Source organism: Bos taurus, chromosome 1 (genome assembly GCF_002263795.3).
Source record: "Bos taurus isolate L1 Dominette 01449 registration number 42190680 breed Hereford chromosome 1, ARS-UCD2.0, whole genome shotgun sequence".
NCBI classification, from domain to species: domain Eukaryota; kingdom Metazoa; phylum Chordata; class Mammalia; order Artiodactyla; family Bovidae; genus Bos; species Bos taurus.
In genome coordinates, this window is record NC_037328.1 from 82790404 (window position 1) to 82814666 (window position 24263).

The window sequence follows — 24263 nt, forward strand, 5'->3', positions numbered from 1 at the left end:
CCGATACCCAGAGCGGAGAGTCAGCGGAGAGGAGGGCCAGGGCCTGGGGCCCGCGTGGGTCCTGGGACTGGCTACGGGCTCTGCCGGGAAGGTAGCCCGGCTCTCAGTCATCCAAGTGGGACTCGGAAAATTTTGAGGAACAGGCTTCTAGAGCCCATAACCCTCACAAGACCAGTTTAGGCTCTGGGCACCCGGCCCAGCCCATCCCAGACATCCAAGTGGGTTTTCCGAATACTCACAGGCAGGCGGTCGGAAGCACTGAGACTTCTGAGGCCCTGCCTGGGGCAGAGTCCTGCTTGCCTACATCTAAGGACTATACTGGCCCAGGGACACAGTTTACCTCCGAGCCATCCTCTCAACCCTGAACTTTGGGGGCCCTTGGCTGTTCGGTACAGATACATATGATATCCAAGACCTTCTCCAGGCTCTGTCCAACCTCATCCCCCCACACCTCATATTTCTTCTCCCATTCCACTGAACCCACACTCTCACTTTGAAATCCCCCACCCTAGGACCTGGGGTCTTCCCTCCTAGGGCATCGTGTACATCTTAGGGATCCTCCACAGCCAGGCTCAAATACCACCTCCTCTGTGAGGTCCACTCTGTCACCCCAGCTGGGAGCATGTCTGTCACCAGGTCTCTGCTGGACTCAGGCATTGTTCTCATCACTCCCGGCTCAGTGTCACTGGAGTTCATGCACGTCAGGTCTCCATACCAGACGGTGACCTGGAGGGCAAGGTCTCCACCGGGCAGGGCGTTGATTAATTAGAGCAGAGGATGGGGAGGAGGAGCCAGGAAAGAAACATGAGGGTCCGGAGAAGGAGACAGACGGGAGGAGCCCACAGTAAAAGGCAGTCCTTGCATTTGCAGAGCAACAGAAACCAAGTTCTCAGTAGCGCCAGTACCACTGCTGCCCACAAAAGAATGGATCATCGCACAAGCGTACTTTGGCCCCTAGGAAATACCTCAGGGTGCCTGCCTGGCTCACAGTGGTTCTCTCTGTCTGGGAATTCCTCTGCCAAACTACCTACCCACACCCCCACACAGGTGGGACCCAGGCAGCCACAATTCTCCTGTGTGACTCCATTCTCTGGCTAAATTCCCTCTCCAGGGATGTAGGGCTCGATCACAGCCAGGGAATCTCTGAACACAGCTGAGACTGAGGATCTATAATCCAAACCCCCAGCCCCAACAGTACAGACCACTTTGTACTTGGAAAGGCAGCAAAGACCAGTGTCCAAAACGGGGAACTGCAGCGGGTGAGTCACAATCAGAGATACTGGTCAGTCTCATTTAGAAATGAGTGACAGAATTCCAGATCAAAGCCGCTTGAGCAAAGAGGGACGGCTCTGATCAGGAGCTGCTGAATGCAAGAGTGCTGTGTCCGTGTGACAGAGCTTTGTCCTTCTCTGCACTTCTTGACTCAACTCGATCTACTTCTTTCCCATCCTAGGTATAGAGGACTTTAGAAATGCTGGGAAAGAAATGAACACAACATTAAAAATCAGCTATACTTCATTAAAAAAAATTTTTTTTAATGCCAGGGAAATAAGAATTCCTCCCCTCATGTTCACAGCTCAACCCAGAGAAGACTAAATGATCTTGAACCACACATCAGCCCTGAGGGAAGAGGTAGACAACAAAGGTGATGGACGCTCTCCCCTGAACATCTGCATGCACCAGGGGTGAGGGCTGGGGGAGGAGGCCCCCAGAGCAAGTATGGTGAGCCATCCAGAAGTCCACTGACCACAGAGCTGTTCAGAGCAGAGAGCAGTGCCCAGCTCCAGCCACAAAAGGCCATGCACCTCCAAACACATTTCTCCCTTTTTGGTTAGTCTTCCTGAGGATGATTTCTGTTACATGTGACCAGAAAAGCAAGACGACCCCAATCATGTGTATACATAAGCACAAGAAAAAGTCTCGGTGGTTGTACCAAAATCTTCATAGTAGGTATTTCTCGGTATTGAGGTGACAGATTATTTTAGTTTTGCTTTTTTATATGCTTTAAAATTTTTCCTCACATTATATTAATTTTACTTTTATTATATAAGTACTAAATACCTGATGTAGCAGAAATTGTAAAGAAAAATAAGTGTTTTTCAGTAAGAATCTTGACACTCAGGGATTGTTGTTATTGACCCTAGACACACACACACATATTTTGGCCTATGGAGTTGAATGACACCATCCTGCAGGTACCCTTATGCCACTGAAGCTGTCACAAAACATTTGGAGACATTAAAGTAGTGTTCTGTACCCACGGAAAATAACTTGAACTCTAATCACGTTTGAGGTTCACACGTGTACAGACAGAGGTAATACCAGTTGGGTGGATGGTGAGAAGGTCCAAAGGAGACTCATAACACAAGCGGCACCTGAAACCCAGAAAAGTAATCACCCTGAAAGAGGAAGTGGGCCAGACTCCACACCACGGTGTGAGGGTCAGAGGCAGTAGTGAGATCAAGGTGCCTGGGAGGCAGCTCCTGAATACTTCAAAATCACCTCCTCCTAGAACGAAAAGATCTGAGGTTAAAGGGGCGGGAGAGGGGACACTTTCCAGGAATGCTATGAAGAAGTGCTGCAGCTGCTGACCATTACGTCCTAACCCCACTCCTTTCCTATGAAATGTGGCTCTAAGAACTCTAGTTCTAATAAACCAGATGCCTGGCTTGTTCCTTCTCAGAGTATTTTTTATTTTTAATTGGAGGATAAAGCTTTAAAATATTGTGCTGGTTTCTGCCATACAACATGAATCAGTCATAAGTATACGTATGTCCCCTCCCTCTTGCACCTCTCTCCCATCTCTGCTCCATCCCACCCCTCTAGGTTGTCACAGAGGACCAGGTTGAGATTCCTGTGTTATATGGAACTTCCCACTAGTTATCTGTTTTACCTGAGTGCTCAGTTGCCCAGTGGAGTCCAACTCTTTGCAACCCCATGGACTGTAACCCACCAGGCTCCTTTGTACATGGGGTTCACCAGTCAAAAATACTGGAGTGGGTTGCCATTTCCTCCTCCAGGGGATCTTCCCAACCCAGGGATCAAACTCACGTCTCCTGCATTGGTAGTGCAGGTTCTCTACCACTAGCCCACTCCAGTATTCTTGCCTGGAGAATTCCATGGACAGAGGAGACATAGGGTCACAAAGAGTTGGACTTGACTGAAGCGACTTGGCACACAGCACAAAATCATCTCAATCATCTCTATTCCACATATGGTAAAGTATATGTTTCAATGCTACTCTCTCAAATCATCCCACCCTCTCCTTCCCCTGTATGTCCACAAATCTGTTCTCTATGTCTGCATCTCTATTCCTGCCCTGCAAATTGGTTCATCAGTACCATTTTTCTAGATTCCATATATCACCTTTAAGATATGCTATTTGTCAGAGTATATTTATATTGAAGAAATAGAATCTGTGCCTCCTGATATGATCAAATGGGAAATATAAAGCACCTCTATGAAATGTTCCTGTGGAAAATGATCCAGAATCTAATCAAGACTCTATATTTAACTTTCAGTTTACAGGAAATACAGGGATGGAGGAGCAAAATAATAGCACTGCAAGGACGGAATACATAAATCTAAAATGTGAATCATTCTCTAAAGACAAGAAACCCAGTTGCTCCAACAACAACAACAAAATGTCATAAATAAAGAAGGGGAGGGACTATAACAGAAAAAGAGGATTTGAGAAACAAAATAAGAACAAAGAGGCACTTAAAGTGGCATTCCAAAGTTAAACACTAGAATCATCATATAACTGTCAAATATGGCAATTCCATTTCTAGATAAATGCCCAAAGATTGAAAGCAGGAACTCAGCCAGATACCTGTACACCGATGTTGATAGCAGCACAATCCACAATAGCCAAAAAGTAGAAACAGCCCAAATACCCATCGTCAGGTAAATGAATAAACAAAATGTAGACTATAACACATGGATGAACCTTGAAAACATTATGTTAAGTGAAATAAGACTGACACGGGGGCAAATATTGTATGATTCCACTTCTATAATGTACCTAGAATAGACAAATTCATAGAGACAAAAAGCAAAATAAAGGTTACCAGGGGCTGGGGGTGTTCAGGAGTTTTTGTTTAATGGGTGCAGAGTTTCTGTTTGGGATCTTGAAAAAGTTCTGTGATGATGGTTGCACAACACTGTGCATGTCCTTAATACCATTGAATTGTATACCTAAAAATGGTTAAAATGGTAAAATTTATGTTATATGTGCATGCGTGCTAAGTCGCTTCAGTCACGTCCAACACTTTGAGACGCTACGGACTGTAGCCTGCCAGGCTCCTCTGGGATTTCCCAGGCAAGAATACTGGAATGGGTTGCCATTTCCTTCTCCAGGGAATCTTCCCGATCTAGGCATGACCCTGCATCTCCTGCATTGGCAGGTAGATTCTTTACCACTAGCGCCACCTAGGAAGTCCATGTTATATATATTTTACCACAAAAAAAGAATTCCATCTTTATTCCTATCTTGAAACATATTAAAGGAAACCCATAAACACAGCCCACAGCAACATGTTAGAATCTCTTCACTCTGGTGCCCACTTCCCTCTCACCCTACATACACTTCTGCACAATCCTCCATGCTCACCTTTACACCTGCCCCGACTCTCTTACCACTTGATTAGGTAGATGGGCTTAGCCTCACTCCCACCAAGAAAGAATGCTTTCTCTGGGCTGGGAAAGAAAAGGGAGGATGAGGTTGGCTGTGAAGGACTCTGACAGTGGAAGGGCTGTGGTCATGCCCACAGTCGTCATTTTCATCCCGTCAACAGTGGAGATGTGAGTGTTCAGTTTCCTCTACCAGAACATAACCTCATCCTTTCATAGGCATGCCTAGCATTTTCCACCCCCTTACTGACTCTCACACCCATCAGATCCAATTACAGCGAAGTCATTGAGTGCCAGCTCTGTGCCAAGCACCTTACAGACCTTCTCTATAGTCCTTGTAACAATCATGCAGCTAACCATTATTTCACCATTTTGCAGGAAACTTAGGCTCAGATATGTCAAGTGACTTGCCCAGGATCACATCATCAAAAAGCGTCAGGCCTTGGTTTCACACCAGGACACTAAGCTTCTGTTAGTTCAATGCAGCTCTACTGTGAAGTTTCCCAAAGCAAGCTGGTGATGGGGGGTCAAGCGACCAGAAGGGTTACTAGCAAAGCAGGCTGTTCTGGCTCCCCAGGTCCCTCCTACCGCATCCCCACCCCGCCCTCTCAACTGCTTCTCTTTTCCTCACAAAATGTCACCTACTAAGCCCGAATCCGCTCAGCTGAGTCTTCTTGGCAACCAAAGTGAATACAAACGTTGCAAACTATTAAGGTGACCACAGTTATGCAGGGAGAGCTCAGTCCAGCTTTGGAGCCGCCTTTGACTGACCCCGGGGAGCGGCCCCGCCCCGCCCCGCCCCGCCCGCCGGTGGCGCATCCCTGCCTCCCTCTCACTCCTCTTTCCAGCGCCCTCGCGGCTCCTGCTGTCCCCGACTTGCGCCACTGTAGGCGTCCAAATGCATTCCTTCCTCATCCGAGGCGCCAAGTACCTGCCCGGCCCGTTTTCTAGCTAAAGCCAGACCAGAGGACCGACTTTACCCCAAAGAGAAAGCATTCAGATGAAAATCTTCGGGATTTTCATCTGGTCCCTTGGCCCCAGTCTCTGGCTGTACCCAGATATGGCAAAAACAGGCACTGTCTCTCTTCAAGCTCCGGACCATCCACCACAAAAGCTCAGGAGATGTGTGAAAATGGGGCCAAGTAAAGAAAAATGGGATTTAATACAGTAAACACAGGGTGAACTCAACAAAACCCGCAGAAGGAAGCAAATACTTCAAAAAACTTTGTTTTCTCTGCAAAGAATTTATCCTGGGTTTTTTCTCTAACCAAATTTTCTACTTCATGCAAGTATTATTTTTGTAATTAAAAAAAAAAAAAAGATCGTTCACTAGAAATACCATCTGAAGTGTTCAAGGAAATCATGGTCTATTCATGTGCAGAAAAAAAATTTAAGGGAAAAAAATCAAAGGTAAATGAGGACTTTTTCTGAGTTGACATTTTTATTTTATTAAGTAATTAACATTGAATTTCCTTCATTTTATACCATCCTGTTTGCCAAAATAGAACGTTACATTTTGAAGAATGTAGAATCACTCTTGAAGAATCATTACATCTATGATCAGATAAAAATAAAACCCTACTTCTTTCTGTTCCTATCAGGAAGTCCTCTCATTCCTCTCAGTCTGAAAGAGAGAAGGGAGAATTTAAAAGCTACTTCTGAAGGTCTTGCCTGGTGCCATTTTAAGTGGTACCTCCGTTGGAACCTATGAGAAAAAGTTCCTTCATAATGACATCAATCTTGCTTAAAAAAAAAAAAAAAGGAAAGAAAACCCTAAAACTTATGAAAAACACAGTTGATGTGAATCATATGTCTGAGTGGCCAAGTTCCCACTAAGCTGGGAGAACACACAGATGTGCAGGACAGAATTCCTCTCCACACAGCGACTATTCCTCCCCGGAGCTATTGAAGGTAAATAGCCCAGCCCTTGTCTGCCTGCAGGCTGGGCTGCAAAAATCCCTATTTCCTTACCTCCTCCCTTTCAGTCTACCTTTTTTCTAACTCTTTCCTTGTCAAAAAGTAACAGGATATGACGCTAAGCATTTACTTGTTGACTGGTAGTTCTACTTTAGCAGGTGACCTAATATCTTAACCAGTTATTTGCATTTTAAAACTCCCGTCTTCCAGTTGTGGAAGGGAAAACATCTGCTAAAGGAATTTCAGGCATCAGCCAGCAGGTGCAGTTATGTTTGTCTTGGGGGAGGGGGTGAGCCCTGGAAGTAAATGGGATTTAGACCTCCTGGGACCTAGTGGGGTGGTCAGAAGGAGAGGTGCTGGGCCTCCCCACCAACCGCCCCCCACACACACACACGAAGCAGGCTTCCTACTCCTCTGGAAGACAAGCTGAAGCTGGTCTGATTCCAGCTATTTGGGAGGAATCAGGCATCTTTGGTCCTCCAGTCTCTGGAACCCACCCTTCCAGGATGAGTCGACCAGGTACTACCCCCACCGTCTTCCCTCTGCTCCCCTCCTTTCTCTTTAACTCCTTTCCTCAGAGTTCTCTTGCATGGTGCTCCTTTAGGTGGCATTCAGTGAGATTTCCAACTACAGCCTTCCTTGGCTGCCAACCTGAAAACGTCTTCGTTTCATGTGGCATTTTGGCCTCTAATGTTTCCAACCACAAAGTATGTACTTAAACTGCAAACTCTTCCTTGGTAGAGATTTTGCCGTAAGGTTCCTTCCCTGTTGTGAGTAGCACTGCTTTCCTTCTTCATTTTCCAGACTCAGAAATGCCTGGATGGGCTGTATCTTGTAAGCAAACCTTATAGACAGAACTGACACAGTAAGGCATATGACCTAACTGTACTGGGTAATAGATATTTCTTTAACTCTTTCTCTAGTCATCCTTCGTCTTTATGTAGTATATAATTCAACTGTTAGAAGAAGGGATTTCATACAATTCAATCAAGACCTCATCCTATGTTCTTATGGAGATCCACTTCTCTCCCTAATATACCAATGGGCTCCTTTTCTCAGAATCTGCTTTCCCGAGTTTACTTATCTACTGACATATTGATTTCACATGTATCTCAGATTATGGCAAGTCTCTTCCCTTCTCTGCTGATACGGAACTTAAGCCCACTCGCAATTTTTTTAAATCATTATCTATGGTTCATTCTCACCCCTCCTTCAAGTCTTTATTCAAATGTCTCCTCACCAGAGCATTCTGTGGTCATCCTCATTAAAACTACACTCAGATCCTCCTCCCCGAGAACCCCCAGTTCCATGTTCCTGCTCTATTTTTCCCATAGCTCCATCTTTTTCTGGCACACTACATACTTATTGTGTGTATTGTCTGTCCTCCTCCACTAAATTATAAACTCTACACAGGCAGGACTTTCAGTCAGTTTAATTCACTGCTGAGTCCCTGTAACCAAGAACAGTGCCTGGCACCGAAAAAAATGCTCAGTAAATATTAGTTGAGTGAATAAACTTAGAGTGGCATGGCACATTTGCTGAAAATGTGGAATGACTGCTACTCACCCTGTGTTTCTGGGCCCACAGCATCACATCACCAGGAGCCTGTCAGTAATGCAAACTCTCAGGCTGACCCTAGACCTTCTGAATCAGAGGCTGCAGTTAAACAAGTCTCCCAGATAAGACATATGCAGATCAAAGTTTGAAAAGCACTGATCTGTATAGCCATGCAAACAACTTAAACTTGGACCATCCTGTTCTTAAAAGATTTTCTTATATGTAAGAAATAGGTAATAGGGGGTCTCTGGAGAGGAGACCTGGATGGCCAAGGAGATAGAGATGGAAGAAAGAAACTATTCCCTAGGAATTATCTTGTGTCTTTTGCATGCAATTAATAGCTATCCCTGGTGGCTCAGAAGGCAAAAAAATCTGCCTGCAATACAGGAGACTGGGGTTCAAATCCCTGGGTTGGAAAGATCCTCTGGAGAAGGGAATGGCTACCCACTCCAGTATTCTAGCCTGGAGAATTTCATGGACCGAGGAGCCTGGTGGGCTCCAGTCCATGCGGTCACAAAGAGTCGGACACAACTGAATGACTCACACTTTCACTGCTAGTGATAAAATTGATTACTTGTGAGATACATAGTACATAGTAAAAGGTCCTCTGCTGTCTCTCCATGGAATGTTTCTCTGGCCTTCTTCCTGTTGCCTCTTGTCTCGCTGCTTTTATCTGCCACCCCAACTCTCCCTGCCAACCAGTATAAAGAATATGACTCCGCTGCTACCCACTTAGAAGGCAGAAAGGACTACAGAAGGTTTGAGTTTTAAAAAAAACAAGTTCAGGACTTCCCTAGTATAGTGGTACAGTAGATAAGAATCTGCCTGCCAATGCAGGGGACACGGGTTTGCTCCCTGGTCTGGGAAGATTCTACATGCCACAGAGCAACTAAGCACATGAGCTTCAACAACTGAAGCCTGCACGCTCTGGGGCCCAGGAGCCACAACTGCTGAGCCCGAGTGCTACAACTACTGAAGCTCCAGAGCCTACAGCCTGTGCTCCGCAGCAAGAGAGGCCACCACACTGAGAAGCCCGCACACCACAGCTGGAGAGTAGCCCTGGCTCTTCACAACTAGAGAAAGCCCGAGCGCAGGAACAAAGACCTCGCTCAGCCAAAACTAAAATGAAATAAGTAAATCTTTACAAAATAAAGAAAGAACAAGTCCATTGGCTTTGTTTTTTAGATTCCTGTAAGGGAGAATGAGACAGAAATAAAGGAAACTGAAAACTTCACATTGTAACAAACATGGGTGTAAATAACAGATGCAGTGTGGATACTCCACTCTCTCCCAGAACACACTTCAGAAGTGTGTGTGTGTGCGTGTGCAATACACAAATGCCAATGCTCCCAAAACTCACCTTAAGAAGACACAAGCTTGCCTCTGCTTTCCTCTCGTCTTCCCTCATCTCCCTTCAGAGTGGGGGCTGGTCAGGACCCCAGCACTTCATGTTAAGCACCACGGCTACGAGTAAGAGTGGCAGCAACAACAGGCAGGTCCATGAAGCCCAGCAGCTCCATGGCAGAGCTGTCACCCCAGTACCCAGTCAGCAGCCTCACTGCCCACTGCGTGGAGAAGAACTCAGTGGGATCCTTGTTGCAACTCTCCTCCCACTGTCCCCCGCTACCTCCACTTGTCTGCACTCCTGTCCCCCTGCACAAATGGAGGGTAATGGAGAGTAAAGGAGTCTCTGTCCCCACAGTAGGATCAGGGGCTCAACTAGGCATGACAGATTCCAGAAGATGAGGAAAAGGCCTGGCCTCTCACAAGGAGGCTGAGTCTCAGCCCAGGATCCAGCCCAGTCAAGGCAGATGGACAAAAGAGAGGTGAGTGACTCCTCCCAGGGGCACCTGGGGTACTGCAGACAGCCCCACCAGCTGTCTGGTGCCCCCAGAGGATGAGACAGCTCAAGGCCTACCCAACACCCATCAGCTGAGGAGCTGGAACCCCACTTGTGGGCTCCAGTCATCCCCTGGAAATCAAATCACTGAATGTCAGCTCGCCAAGTGCCCTGATTTGGTGAGGATTTTTTCACCATTTTTTCAAAATGTCTGGGATTTTGCCTCCTCTGCCACTTTAAATGCAGAGGATCAGATTTCCCTGAAATGCAGTCTCCTGCCTTGCTTATTTGTGCAGATTTATATGTGCTCCAGCCTCTGAGCTGATCATACAAACCCAGCTGACCGTCAGCTGGGTCAAGGAAAGCATTTCAGCCACTCCACAAGTGGGAACAAAGGTACTACAGGGCCAGGACCCCGAGTGGGGCTCTGGCCAGGCAAACGGAAACCTAGAAAAATACTCAATGGTTTCTTAATAGCGGTTATCTAGGGGTTGGAATTCTTTCTAACAGGTGAATTTTTCTTTCTTTCTCATACATGTGTATATTACCACATTCACAGTGATTTACGATGATGAGCAGAAATCATTCTGGCAGCTCCCTTTGTTCTTGAGATCATATATCAAAGCCAAACAATGTTATAAGGGGCAGCGCCATTCTCAGGGCACCATAATTGTTTCAGTATCCCTGAGTTTTTCCCCTTTTGTCCTCTACAACAATATATCTCCAGTATTCCAGACTGTGCTCTGTGTTTTTTTCCTTCGCTCATCCTCTTTGACTTCCTAAAATCTGGTGAGCTAAAATGTGCCCACTCCAGCATGCCTGGCAAACTCTCTCCTTATCCCAATTGTGTCACTTTATGAAGCCACTTTTGTTGGGTCAGAAGTGTCACACTTTGTTTTTCTAGTTCCCATTATTTCATAAAAGACTAAGGGTGAAATGCAATGAAATAATCCAGAAACTTTTTTGAAAGCAACCAACTGTCGTTTAGAATGCAGGCTATCCTATAAGTTGAGCCCCTGACATGCATTAGAGTGGTGGAACCCGGACTCCACACTCCCACGAAGTGCCTGGGCTGCCTCTCCGGCCCTCACTTCTCCCCCTGTCCTGAAGAGGCACCCTCTGTAGTCTGTAGTCATACATTATTCAAATACCTGCACAGACATTCAGTTCAGTCGCTCAGTCGTGTCTGACGCTTTGCGACCCCATGGACTGCAGCACACCAGGCCTCCCTGTCTATCACCCACTCCCGGAGTTTACTCAAACCCATGTCCATTGAGTTGGTGATGCCATCTAGCCATCTCATCCTCTGTCGTCCCCTTCTCCTCCTGCCTTCAATCGTTCCCAACATCAGAGTCAAACATCTCGCATCAGGTGGCCAAAGTATTGGAGCTTCTGCTTTGACATCAGTCCTTCCAATGAATATTCAGGACTAATTTCCTTTAGGATGGACTGGTTGGATCTCCTTGCTGTCCAAGGGACCCTCAAGAGTCTTCTCCAACACCACAGTTCAAAAGCATCAATTCTTCGGCGCTCAGCTTTCTTTATAGTTCAACTCTCACATCCATACATGACCACTGGAAAAACCATAGCCTTGACTAGATGGACCTTTGTTGGCAAAGTAATGTCTCTGCTTTTTAATACACTGTCTAGATTGGTCATAGCTTTTCTTCCAAGAAGCAAGTGTCTTTTAATTTCATGGCTTCAGTCACCATCTGCAGTGATTTTGAAGCCCAAAAAGATAGTCTCTTACTGTTTCCATTGTTTCCCCATCTATTTGCCATGAAGTGATGGGATCAGATGCCATGATTTTAGTTTTCTGAATGTTGAGTTTTAAGCCAACTTTTTCATTGTCCTCTTTCACTTTCATCAACAGGCTCTTTAGTTCTTCGGTTTCTGCCATAAGGGTCGTATTATCTGCATATCTGAGATTATTGATATTTCTCCCAGCAATCTTGATTCCAGCTTGTGCTTCATCCAGCCCGGCGTTTCTCATGATGTATTCTGCATATAAGTTAAATAAGCAAGGTGACAATATACAGCCTTGACGTACTTCTTTTGGAACCAGTCTGTTGTTCCATGTCCGGTGCTAACTGTTGCTTCTTGACCTGCATAAAGACTTCTCAGGAGGCTGGTCAGGTGGTCTGGTATTCCCATCTTTTTAAGAATTTTGCACAGACACTGACTTGGCCCAAAGTGAACTGTTGGCTGCCAGCAGCGCCATCAAGTGATCGCTCTGAGAGGCTGTCCTTCCTCTAACAGATCCAAAATCTGATGTGGTATAAAAGATACCCCAGGGGAGTCACTAGAGAATGCGGAAAGGTGATTCTCAAAGAGGAGGATTCTATGTGAAAGAGGTTTCTCTTCAAAAACCAGGTGTACCAGAACCACCCCAGTTTCTCCTCTGGTTAGGGTCCCTGTGTATTACCTTCTGTTTTTTTCTGCTAGAGAAGCTCAGAGGCTCAAACTTGCTGCAAAAGAGAAGGCCTGACTGACCCCAGGGTAACAAATCAAACTGTAAATCTTGCCAGCACCTATTTTGAGACATTATGCGTGCATGCATGCTAAGTTGCTTCAGTCGAATCTGACTCTTTGTGAACCCATGGACTGTAGCTGCCAGACTCCTCTGTCCATGGGATGCTCCAGGCAAAATACTGGAATGGGTTGCCATGTCCTCCTCCAGGGCTGAGACACTATAACACTCGCAAAAATGCCGGCCTGGGCAGGTCAGTGGAAACTAACGTCCAAATACTGCTTCCAGTGGCCTGAGTTCTTGAAGCTCTGTTCCATCTCAAAGACAGCCTAGGCCCCTCTGCAGGATCTAGCCCTACCACCGGCTGTTGTGTCATCTTGCCCCCTTCCCCGGGTCTTTTCCTGCTCCACAAAGGTAGAGCGAGGCCCCTGGAGCCAGTGCCCCTCTCTCTCCCTACCGCCCCTCAGACCCTTCTCCACTAGGGCCCACTTAGGCCCCTGGTCACAAAGAAACAACCATTAGCCCAAAGACTGGAAAAAAAGTAGTTTTAATAAATACAAAAATCTCCAATAATGACTCTGCTCAGCTCAGGGGCAGCAGGAGTGAAGTGGAAGGGGACCCTTGGTGCTGAGTGAGGATAAATTAAAAATCCCAACAAGCCAGTGACAGTATGTACAGAAGGAAAGGGGTTGGGCTTCCAAGGCAGGAGCCGGAGGGTGACAAGGCCAGAGTTGGAGCTGACATGGCCTTGGTCTGCCCTGGCTGCCCCTCCCCCGTGTGCAGTTGTGGTTCCCAGAGGTAGTGGGGGAGGGGGAAGAGGCAGAAGAGAGGGGCCAAAGGCACTGGATTTCCCGCAGGAGAACGCGGGGTCCTCGGTGCCCCTCCTTCCCTCGGCCCAGGCCCCATCCTCTTGGTCGCGGGGCCTCTGGCTGCTCCCTAGGAGCCTTCATCTTCTTTCCCAAGCTCTGGGACTGTCCTGGTCTCTGGGGCTGCTGGAGGCAGAAGAGAGTGAAGTTTGGAAGAGGAGCAAGGGGGTGGGGGGACACAGAGGACACAGCGGAGCTTCCCTGTTCTGATCTCAGAAAGGTCAGAATTCATGAAGCAAGTCAGCACACACCAGCTGTGTGCCTTTAGCCTAGTTGCCTGATCCCTTTGAGGGTCAGCAAGTTCCTTGGTGAAGAAAAGGCAATGGAGACCAAGCCTACAAGGTTGCTGTGGGAGGGGACAGGACAACACTTGTGCAGCAGAGGGCACTGCGCCCAGCATGTAGTCGGTGCTCCCTCCCCTCCCCAGGCATCCCAGAGCTGCCGCCCCAGACCCCGCACTTACGCCGCCGCCGGGGTGTGCAGTGGGAGCAGCAGCGGCTCTCCTTCCCTGGGCCGCAGGACAGTGGCGGTGAACAGTCATCCCGCTCACAGTGGGGCACCCCTGCCTGGTGCAGGACAGACCAGATCCTGAGGGTTCCCAGAGGTGCTGGGGCACAGTGGCCTTCAGCCTCCTAGGGGAAGCCCGCCTGCCAGGAGCCTGCCCTCCCTAGGAAGTTCCCCTCCCCCAGGCCAGGTCCCCAACGCCTACCTCACACAAGCCCCCACTCACCCCACATCTGCAGGTAATACAGCTCATCTCCCCAAAGGGGGGCACCGAAGGGTGCCAGCTCTGGCTCTCTGGGAACCACTGCCCTGCAAAACGGCAGCCTCGGGGCCCATCAGCCTGCATGGGGTCCCCCAGTTGGGGGTGGCCCCCTGATCCCACTGTGGGCAGGAAGAGGAGGAAAGGAGAAATAGATCAGTAGATGTGAGCTCTGTGGGGACCATCCAGGCCATATTTGTCACCTAGCAGTTTCTGGCACTTAGTAGGTGATAAATTTGGATAGATGGGTGGATGGATGGGTGGATGGATGGGTGGGTGGATGGGTGGGTGGATGGGTGGGTGGATAGGTGGGTGGGACAGGAACTGGATCCCGTCACAGCCCACTAACACATGCACATTCTTTTGCTGCATGTAGATCCCTGGCTTCGGGCTAAGCAGAGAGAAGCCTGGGTAAATGCTGAATTAGCTAAGACATCCCTTCCCTCCACCTTCAAAAGGCATCCCCTCGCCACGCGTCCCTCCCACCCAGGACAAGGCATGAAGAGCCTCGTCTGCCCCTAGGGGCCTCAGTGCCCCTGTCCCCCTTACCTGGACACTGCTTGCAGCAGTCAGTGGGGTTGGCGCGGACGGGCTGGGCGCAGGCCAGCCGGGGACACTGCACCTTCTCACAGTGTACCTCCCCAGTGCCCCCCTGCAGGGATCCATGGAGTGAAGGGTGTCAGGAGAAAGGCAGGACACACAAGCCTTCTGCCTACTCCTTTTCCTTTCCCATACCTCGGACGCGTGACCTTTTTCACCCAGAGGTCTTGTAGTGAAAGTCACTCGGTCGTGTCCAAGTCTTTGTGACCCCATGGACTATATAGTCCATGGAATTCTCCTGGCCAGAATACTGGAATGGGTAGCCTTTCCCTTCTCCAGGGGATCTTTCCAACCCAGGGATTGAACCCAGTTCTCCCTCATTGTAGGTGGATTCTTTACCAGCTGAGCCACAAGGGAGGCCCTAGAATACTGGAGTGGGTAGCCTGTCCCTTCTCCAGGGAATCTTCCCAACCCAGGAATTGAAGCGGCGTCTCTGCATTGCAGGCAGATTATTTACCAGCTGAGCTACCAGGGAAGCCCAGAGGGCTTGGACTGCAGCTTTATATGCATGCCAATTTGCTTCAGTCATGTCCGACTCTTTGTAACCCTATGGACTGTAGCCCTCCAGATTCCTCTGTCCATGGGATTTTCCAGACAAGAATACTGAAATAGGTTGCCATTTCCTGCTCCAAGGGATCTTCCTCACCCAGAGATCAAATCTGTATATCTTGCATCTCCTGCACTGGCAGGCAGGTTCTTTACTACTAGTGCCATCTGGGAAGCCTGGGGCTTTATATACCTGAACTCAAATCTTCATTGTAGCCCTGCAAGGTAGGTGCTACCATCTCTGCTTCCGGGCGAGCAAAGTGAGATTCAGGGACATACAGAAAGTGCCCAGGGTTACATGGAGCTAGTCAGCTGGGAGAGCCAGAATTCACCCAAATTCACCTTTTCCTACAGGAAGCCAACTTTCAAAGCCCAGGAACTGAGAGTTCCCTGTGGCCTAGTGGTTAGGACTCGGCACTTTCCTGCCGTGGGCCCACGTTCAGTCTGGGGTCCTGCAAGTCACATAGTGTGTGTGCTGTCTATGCTTAGTTGTTCAGTCGTGTCCAACTCTTTTCGACCCCATGGACTGTAGCCTGCCAGGATCCTCTGTCCATGGGATTCTCCAGGCAAGAATACTGGAGTGGGCTACCATTCCCTCCTCCAGGGGATCTCCCTGACCCAGGGATCAAACTCAGATCTCCTGCACTGCAGGCAGATTCTTTACCATCTGAGCCACCAGGGAACCCCAAGTCCCATGGTGTGGCCACCCCCCGAAAAGATTGTGCAAAGGACTTCTATTATTTTGATCACCAAGACTGGGCTTTACTCTCCCAGAAGCCCCTTCTCCCACTCTGCAGATCTTAGGGGTTCCAGCATCAGAGAAAGCTGGGCTGCCATACCTTGCAGGTGCAGACAGCACACTTAATTAACCCAAATGGGGGCACGACAGGGTGCCACCGGGTGCCTGCTGCCCGCCAGCTCCGGTCACCGTCAAAATAGCAGCCTGGTGGGAGACAGTGCCCAGCGCCATTAGTGCTGAGTTCATTAGCTAGGCCCACAACCCAGGCTTGAGCCTCAGGCCAAACCCACAGTGGTCTAACCCCAGGGCCTACTTGTGGGCCAAGGACTCTAATGAAGCCTCTCAGGTGTCAGTTGTAACCTGTGCCCCTCAACCACCTCCATCCCAGTAAATACACTCCCCCTCCCACTCCCCCCCAATCCTACCCAACAGCTCCACTGGACTCCCCACCCCTGCATTCACACACTTCCAGCTCACCCTCGCCAGGGTCCCTGTTCCTTGGCAGCCCCGGGAGGTCTTTGACATCTTGTTTCTCTGTGGATCCAAAGAAATAATGAAGGCAGAGGATGGCCCCCTTCTTCCTTCCCTCCCCAGAGGCCTCACCGCCTCCCATGGTGGACCCTCCATGACCCTCTCCACTCCTGCAGGGCACTCACCCGGGCACACAGGGCAGCACTGGTCTGGTGCCTGCACTGGGCTTGGACAGCTGGGCGGCGGGCACACCACGGGGTCACAAATCACCGTGCGTCTCTGCAGGGAGAGACTGAGGGTTGGTTCCAGGGCTCCAGAACCCTGGCCCCAGTGCGCCCTTCTGGGGCCTCCTACCTGGCAGATGCAGAGTGAGCAGAGCGGGTCATAGTTAGGAGCCCAGCGAGCCCCGTGGGGGCGCTGCTGCCCCTCGAAGAAGCAGGTGTTGGGGTCTCGGAGCCGACTGGGGCCACCTGGTCTGGCTGGCACTGGGGTGTCTGGGCCCGGCACAGCGGGCAGTGGGGCCACCATGGCCGCCACTGCCTCCAGAGCCCCAGGCGCCTGCACTTCTTGGTCCCCCGCTGCCGCCAGGCGCAGGCCGCCCACCTCGCATTGGTTGGCAATGTGCACCTGAGAGGAGAGGCAGGTTGAGGCAGCACCCAGGCTCCCTCTTGCATCTCCACCAGTGGCAGCCAAGACACCCAGAGCACCCACTGTGCCCCAGAAGGGTGCTCTTAGCCACAGCACTCATCCCAGCTGCCAAGGACAGGCGGTCAGCTTCTCGCCTCATTAAGTACCTAGTGTGGCTTCATCCTCTCAGCGAGCTAGGGAGTGTGCGCAATTCTACCGCCCCCAGGGTCCGGAGAGGGCAAGTGGCTAACAAAGAGCACCACAGTGCTCACCCGAATCTGACCCATCCCAACTGGCCCGCACTGCCTCCCTACCTGCCCTCGCAGCTCCCCTTGGGGGCTCCCCTTGGTGGTGATCAGCAGGGAGGCAGAGCCCTGAGCCAGGTGCCGCAGCAGCTCGGGCTCCAGGTCCTTCACCACACCCTGGGCCTGGCAGCAGACAGAAGAGGGGACAGAACAAGGCACTCTCGGACTAAGCCTACCATTCCCAGTTTCTCAGGTAAGGAAACTGAGACTCAGGGAAGTTAAGTAAGGTCTCCAGAGAAGCAAGCCCATCAGCAATGGAGTAGAGCTCAGAAGCCCCAGGTCCACGGCAACCCAGCCTGTGTCAGGAGCTTGGTCCATCCCACCCACCCCTTGGAGTTCCAGGACATTACATCCTACCCACGAGATCCCAGCAGAGTAAGACGCAGGTGGGTAAAGGGATACTAAAAGGCTGAACCAGATTCGTACCCAGGTCTGCCTGACTCCTGAGGCTTGCTTGCTCTCTGTTTCCCCTGCCCAGGCCCACAGAGCCTTTCATGCTAAAAAGCAGCTATTTTCCAAACTGCCTCCCACCAACACCTCCTCACCTCCGGGCCATAGAATCCCTTCAGCAGCCGCCGGGGCCCTGGCATTCCAGGAGGCCCGAGGAGGTGGGCAGTGATGGTGCCCTGTTCTGAGCCACCAAGCCCTGCCAGCAGCACTTCATAGTGCAGGTGACAGTGGGTGTCCAGGGAGAGCCAGGCGTGCCCTGCTGCCTGGCTCTGCACCGGGGGCAACACCAGGGCTCCTGCCAGGGGCACAGGCAGTGCTGGATCCAGACAGAGGAGAGATGACTGATGAGAAGATGGCTGAGAGCAGCGACTTAACTCTAGTATTTCCCATCTCCCTTGGTACAGACTCCACAAACTAGCGGGCACTGTCCACAGGCCCAGGGCTGGGGAAGCAGCAAGGGAGAGGCCTGCATTGTGGTGAGAGGGACCATCTCCCGGCAGGGCCACCCTGAATATCCTCACCTTCTCCAGATGCCAACTGGAGCTCAGGTGCAGAGAAAGAAGTGTGAGGCTCTGGCCCTCTGGCACCATCCCTCACATGCTTGAATTAGAGGACACCAAAGGTGGGGCAGACCCCTGGAGCACTCACTGTCATGGCGGGCGCTGTGCCCACTGTAGGGCAGGGCGGCCACGTGGCCCCGCAGTTCTCCATCTGGGAAGTCCTTGGTGCCCACGTTCAGGAACAGTTCATTCTGCAGCAGCATATGAGCCCCCCGGGCACCCAGCCCAGGGCAGATACCCACAGCCTGAGGGGGCAGGGAAGAGTGAGCCCTAAGTGCAGCCTGCCAGGCCCCGGATGAACTCTCCTCAGCTTTCACACGAGCCCAAGATTCTGAACCCTTTCCATGTTGCTTTGCATCCCCACTAAACCCATACACACTGCCATGCACCAGTAACTGGCTAAGAACCGGGCAGGCGCAGGTTCAAGTCCCTTCTCTGCTGCTTCCTACCTATGCAACCCACCTTGAGGAATTATTTAAGCTCTCTGACCCTTCTCTTCATCATCTGTTAGATGAATAATGTGAGGGCCAAAAATAATGTAAGCAAGGCAACCAATGCAGTTTGTGGCATATAGAAAGGCTCAATAAATGGCAGTCATTGCTATCATGTTTATTATTATATGATCTGCTGCACTGGCCTCCCTATGTAACTCCTTCCACTGGATACAAGCTTCCTGAAGACAGGGGCCACATATGATTTTCTTTGTACTGCAGTCCTTAGCCCAAGGCTCACTATAAAATGAGTCCAGTGAATCAACGCATCAGTGAGAGAGACTGCAAGTGAGTGAATAATACCAAACATCCCTGCTCATCCCACATGGCTTCCCACAGCCCCCCAACACTGTCAACTCTGTTGCCTGGGCCCTGCAGCCCTGGTCTCCCTGAAGTACTCACCCTGTGTCCTCCCGGCTGGAGTCCAACCATGTGGCATAGGACAGTGTGCTGGTTCCTCCGCTGAGGCTTGGTCTCCAGCGTCATGGCCACCACCTCACTGCCTGTACCTACCACCTGTACCTGGAGGGCAGGAGTGGGGAGGGCAAATGAGACTAGCAGAGAAGGGCTGGGCCCTGAATCTTTGTAGTCTAAAGCCCCGTCCTGCCCTGCTGCCTTCTCACCTCCTGCACCGCCCCTGCCCCACCCCTGACTCTTACTTGGTAGATCAGGGAGCCGTTTCCTAGCAGTGTAAGGCTGGCTGAGCCCGCTGCACCCGTCTGAACTGGGATCAGGGCATCCGCCCCGCAAAGGACACTTTGCAGGACTGCAAAGGGGAGGGACAGGTGGACGCAGGCTTGCCCCACGGCCATTCACACCCCAGCCCCCAGGATCCCTCCTGTACCCACCCTGGCCCCTCCTCTGGCACTTTGCTGTGCCTCTCATTGTGTGTGCCCAGGGTGCCCGGCTTGACCCTGCCTCACCATCGCAGCTCTGCCTGGCTGCAATGTGTCCACTGATGCGTAGCCCTGGCCCACTTGCCCTCTCTAGGGCCATCTGCAGCTCTCCCAGCACCAGCCAGTCCATCTCCTGGGCTGTCAGGTTGGGCAGCACTTCAGCAAAGCCCGGTTCCTGGGGGCAGAGGAGGGTGCGGTGGGCACAGCAAGAGGCTAGAGCAGGCGGCAGTAAGAGCCAGACCCTCACTCACCTGGGCTGAAGCATTGGCTTGGAGCTCCCGAAGTAGCTTCCCCTGGTGTAGAATCTGGAGCCGCAGGGGAACCTGGGCTGGTCCTGCAACAGGCGCACACATGGAACCTCTGAAAGATGGGTGCTTTCCCTACCCTCCTCACGTGTCTGCCCCATCCCGCTTACCCCCACTCCTGGACTCCAGGAGCCCACGGAAGAGCAGCAGAAAGTGCAAGGAGTCCTCTGTGTCACTGAGAGTGAGTAGGGCGATGCCCCCTATGCCTGGCTGTGGGGGGCCTTCCAGGGTCAGGATGGCACTGAAGGTCTCTGGGGAAGAAAGGACCATGAGAGCCCATCAGAAAGTGCCCCCCTCAGCCCACTCCATTTCTGGGGGCCAAAAAGACTCTGAGCTTCATGTCCAGGAGCTGTTGGCTCCCCTCACCTGCAGCCAGGGCCCGGTGCCGAATGAGAGGTCCCCAGACCTCCCCTGAAGGTTGAGTGGGTGTCACAAGTGCCACATACAGCTGCTCTGCCCTAAGGAGTCGCAGGGACAACCGAGGCACTGCCCGCCACACCCCGCAGACCTGGAGCAGAGAGACAAGAAGGCCCTCTCAGTATACAGGACATGCCTGCTGAGAGGCCCATGTCTGGTGAGGAAGGAATATGGGAAGCTGCCCCCAGGCTCTCCTAGGACATGTAAGAAAGGGCCCTGGAAGCAGATGCCAGGGTCCAAATCCCAGATCCTCCACTAACTAGCTGTATGACCTTGAACAAATCACATTCTGCTAGTGAGCCTCAGTTCCCTCATCTGTAAAATGGGCATCATGATGTCAGTGCCTCTCTCCCACTGGGCTGTTGTGAGGACCCAAGGAGGCAATGTAGAGCATGCTCTCAGCATAGTGCCCAGATGGGATAAGTACTCATAAATGGCATCGTCTCACCAGGCCATCTTGGGTGGGGGCTGCAGGGTGTTCAAACAGGATGCTGCCAGTGGAGTCAGAGAAGCGGATTCGGGTAGGGCGGTCCAGCCTGGTAATGAGCATCCCTTGAGCACCGGCTCTGAGCCTGGGCCAGAAGGCTGCTCCAGCCTCTCCAAATTCTCCCTCCCTGGCCCCCGCTGACCCCTCCTCCCTCCTTCCTCTTTCTCACCGCCGGTAGGAGATGGAGAACCGCAGACTGGAGCGCTGCAGCGACACTCGAGCCCGCGCCACCGCTTGCGACCTTGGCCCTGTCAGCAGCGCCACGAAGTCTGCGAGGGGAGGAAGATGTCCCTAGTTCCATCACCCGCTGCTGCGGCCCGGCGCCCGTCACAACCCCAGTTCCTACCCGGCCCCTGCCTACCCGTGTGGCCGTCTCCACGCCCCCGATCCTCAGCTCCTGGCTCCCCGCGGTCGCTGTAGCTTCGGTGCTCTGGGTCGCGTGGATACTCGAAGGCCAGGCCCGTCGGCTGCTTTTCTGGACTGCTGTGCTCTGCACCGGGGGTGGGGGACACGGGTTTCAGGTGGGCAAGGAGAGGGCCAGCTGACCGTTGCATTCCGCCCAGCCACGCGTCTCGGCCCTGCCGCCCTCCCCTCTCCGCGGAGCCGGCCTTACCCTGGGGGCAGGTCTGGCAGCAGTGTCCAGGCAGCTGGCGCGGCTGCCCGCAGGCCAGGGTTGGGCACTCGGGTTTGATGTTCTTGCAGCTGACCCTGCCTGCGCCCCTTGCGCGGCGACCCCACTGAGGCTGCTCACAGAGAAGACGGAAACCCGAGTGAGGGCAAGACATCAATTGTTGAAAATCAAAGGCAAGCCGGGAAGGCATCGGACAAGGGCAAGGTCGGCCCACGGAGGCAAGAGTGCTCTGCTACCTACAAGCTGCGCGACTCTAGACAAGTTACTTAACCTCTCTGGGCTGTGCGGTCCCTATCTGAAAAACGGGAGTAATGACAGTCTCTGTCTAACGTGGTTGTACTAGGAGTTTAGTGAGAGATGAAATGGAGTTGGCTAAGAGCCTGACACATAGTGGACGATCAATAATAGGCAACACCTGAGACTTGAAGGGGGCGCTTCCTCTCCTCTATCCTCCCTCGTGCCTCCTCCGCCAAAAAAAATTATCCCAAATATCTGCAGACTGGCTTCTTTCTCTTCAGCAGCTCCGGGTCCATCCGACGTCCCAAGACCTCAGCGCTCCCCGACCCACAGGGCCCCCAGCCACAGCCATTGGGTCCACTCACCGCCTCGCAGGCGCAGAGCACGCAGCGCATCACCCCGAAGGGCTCCCCCAGGTCCGGGTGCCACGTCTCGTCCAAGGCATAGACCTTCCCGCCGAAGGAGCAGCCTGCGGGGACGGGCTTGGCTGGCGGCCGCTGTCCCGCTCCTGCCGTGTGCCCGCCCCGGGCGCTGCGGGCCGGGCCCCGGGTACCCTGGGCACCCCTCCGGGCCGCCCGCCGCGCCGAGCCACCTGCGCCCTGCGCCCCCTCCGGGCGGGAGCAGACTTGCCCCGAGCCGGACTCCCCGCCCGCGCCTCCCCCGGGGCGCCCACCTACCTGCTGCTCCCCGAATGGGCAGCGGCTCCTTCTCGGGCCGGATAGGCAGCGCGGGGTGCTCGGGGCCGGCGCCGCGGGCCGGCCGGGAGCCGAGCAGCAGAAGCCCGAGGAGCAGCAGCGGGGCCGGCGGGGCCGGGAGGCTCGGCATGACGCGAACGGGACAGCTGGGGAGGCGGGAGGGAGGAGGGAGCAGCAGAGGGAGGAGGGAGACGCGAGGAGGGCAGGGCCGGGGGCGGTGCGGCGGGAGGGGGCCGGGGCCAGGGCCCGAGCGGTGCGGCGAGGGGCTCGTCGGGCGGCCGCGGAGTCGGCGCCGGGCCGGGCGGGGCGGGAGGAGCGGCCGGGAGGAGCGCGGGCGGGCGGGCGCTGACCCGGGCCGTACGCGGCTCTAGTGCCCCGGGCGCCGGCTCTGGCCCGTTTTATGCCCCGCGCCCGGCGCCCCGGCCGGGGGCCTCCTCCTCAGCAAACGGGGCGGCGGCGGCGGCTCGGCGAGGGGCCGGGCTGAGCCCGGGGGGTCCGGCCCAGCAGCAGCGGCCCGGATCGCGAGTGGGGGAGGGGAGGGAGGGGCTGGAACCGGGCAGGGGAGGAGGGAGGGGCTGTAGGGGAAGGGGGAGCGGAGGGGATAGGGGGAGGGGAGGGACCAGGGGGCGCAAAGCGGGGAGGAGAGGCGGATCTGGAGCACCCCCCACCCACCCACCCGCTGCCGGCGTCCACAGGGCAACTGGACCAGGAGGTGCGTGTCCGGCCCGGGATGGGAGCCCCAGGCCACGGAGGGGCAGAGACGGCCTGAGGCCTGGGCCGGCCACTGCGTTCAGACTGAGTTCCTGCCGGAAGGATGAAGAATTGTCTTTAAGGATGACAACGAGCAGGACGGGCCCATCAACTCATCTTCGCTTGTCTCTGGGCCCACCGCACCTCTCAAACCCCACACCACTCTCATTGCCCAGCCTGTGTCCCTACTTCCCCTATGAGATCTCTCCTCTTTCCTCTGTCCCTGGGATAGGAACTTAGCCAGAAACAGACTGTCTCCCTTTCTGTCTGCTGACAGCGTTTCTCTCCCTACTATTACCTGTGCTCAGGCCCATCCAACCATCCTCCTCCCCAGCCTGACACACTTCCCCACCCTCTTCCTTCACCTGGGGGACCCTCTGCCTCTCCACCCTACCCACAAACCTCTTTTGTCTTGCTTTCCCAAGCATGACAGCCTCCCTGCCACGACAGCCTCCCTGCCACCTCCCACCCCCACATTCCCACCCCCACATTCCCACCATCCTCCCAACCATCCCAGCACCCTCCTTCTTAATCTTGGGAGGCATCTGGTCTGGCTGAACTGGAGAATTCCGGGATCTAGGCCATACTCCTTAGCAGAGAGCCCCATCCTTGGGAGGAGGAACAGGAGAGAGCCTGAGGATGAAGTGGAGAGGGGGGGGTGGGGGAGGAGGTGGGAATAAGGTCAGGCCAGGAGGCCCCTGAGGACAGACTGTGGGGAGAGTGGGACTGAGGAGAAAGCAGAGGAACTAGAGCCAAGGCCAGTGGAAGAGGGGGGCCAGCAGGAGGTATTTGCGGGGGAGGTTCAGCAGCTGTCTTTCCTAAGACAGGGACACATGGGCCTGGTTATTCCTCTTGTCACATGTGGAGTGGTAAGAGATGGGAGAGGGAGAAAGACAGGGCAGGCAAAGAGGGCCCTGGCACAGAGATAAGTGGGCTTAGCCATCAGAGCCATGGGGCCCCAACAGAGGGACACCTGAACCTGGCTTAATCCAGCACATGCACCCCCTCACC

The 24263-nt window shown here is 52.9% G+C and overlaps 1 protein-coding gene across 3 annotated transcripts; it reads right to left on the minus strand.

Moving 5' to 3' along the window:
• Nucleotides 1-12944: 12944 nt before the first annotated feature.
• Nucleotides 12945-22796, minus strand: CHRD (chordin). Of its 3 annotated transcripts, none has more exons than XM_024995305.2 (23): nucleotides 22485-22796; nucleotides 22173-22276; nucleotides 21553-21682; nucleotides 21301-21429; nucleotides 21109-21208; nucleotides 20901-20988; nucleotides 20402-20543; nucleotides 20146-20286; nucleotides 19982-20064; nucleotides 19758-19905; nucleotides 19494-19600; nucleotides 19237-19356; nucleotides 18432-18588; nucleotides 17879-18099; nucleotides 17343-17456; nucleotides 16756-17028; nucleotides 16587-16680; nucleotides 16408-16464; nucleotides 16031-16134; nucleotides 14595-14697; nucleotides 14013-14167; nucleotides 13746-13848; nucleotides 12945-13408 (listed from the first exon to the last, which is right to left on the minus strand). In XM_024995305.2, exons 1-23 carry the CDS (start codon nucleotides 22630-22632, stop codon nucleotides 13353-13355), a joined length of 2877 nt encoding a protein of 958 aa, XP_024851073.1. In that variant the 5' UTR covers nucleotides 22633-22796; the 3' UTR covers nucleotides 12945-13352. The 3 variants fall into 3 exon arrangements, with proteins under 3 accessions (XP_024851073.1, XP_024851074.1, XP_059744355.1); XM_024995306.2 differs by having other exon boundaries at nucleotides 12945-13405; nucleotides 22485-22781; XM_059888372.1 differs by lacking the exon at nucleotides 17343-17456 and having other exon boundaries at nucleotides 22485-22781.
• Nucleotides 22797-24263: the final 1467 nt, after the last annotated feature.

Coding starts and splice junctions, on each gene's coding strand:
- CHRD (XM_024995305.2), bottom strand. CDS start 22,632: ATGCCGAGCCTCCCGGCCCCGCCGGCCCCGCTGCTGCTCCTCGGGCTT. Junction 22,277..22,484: donor GCCCATTCGGGGAGCAGCAG/GTAGGTGGGCGC, acceptor CCGTCCCCGCAG/GCTGCTCCTTCGGCGGGAAG. Junction 16,681..16,755: donor GCTCACTCTGCATCTGCCAG/GTAGGAGGCCCC, acceptor CTCTCCCTGCAG/AGACGCACGGTGATTTGTGA.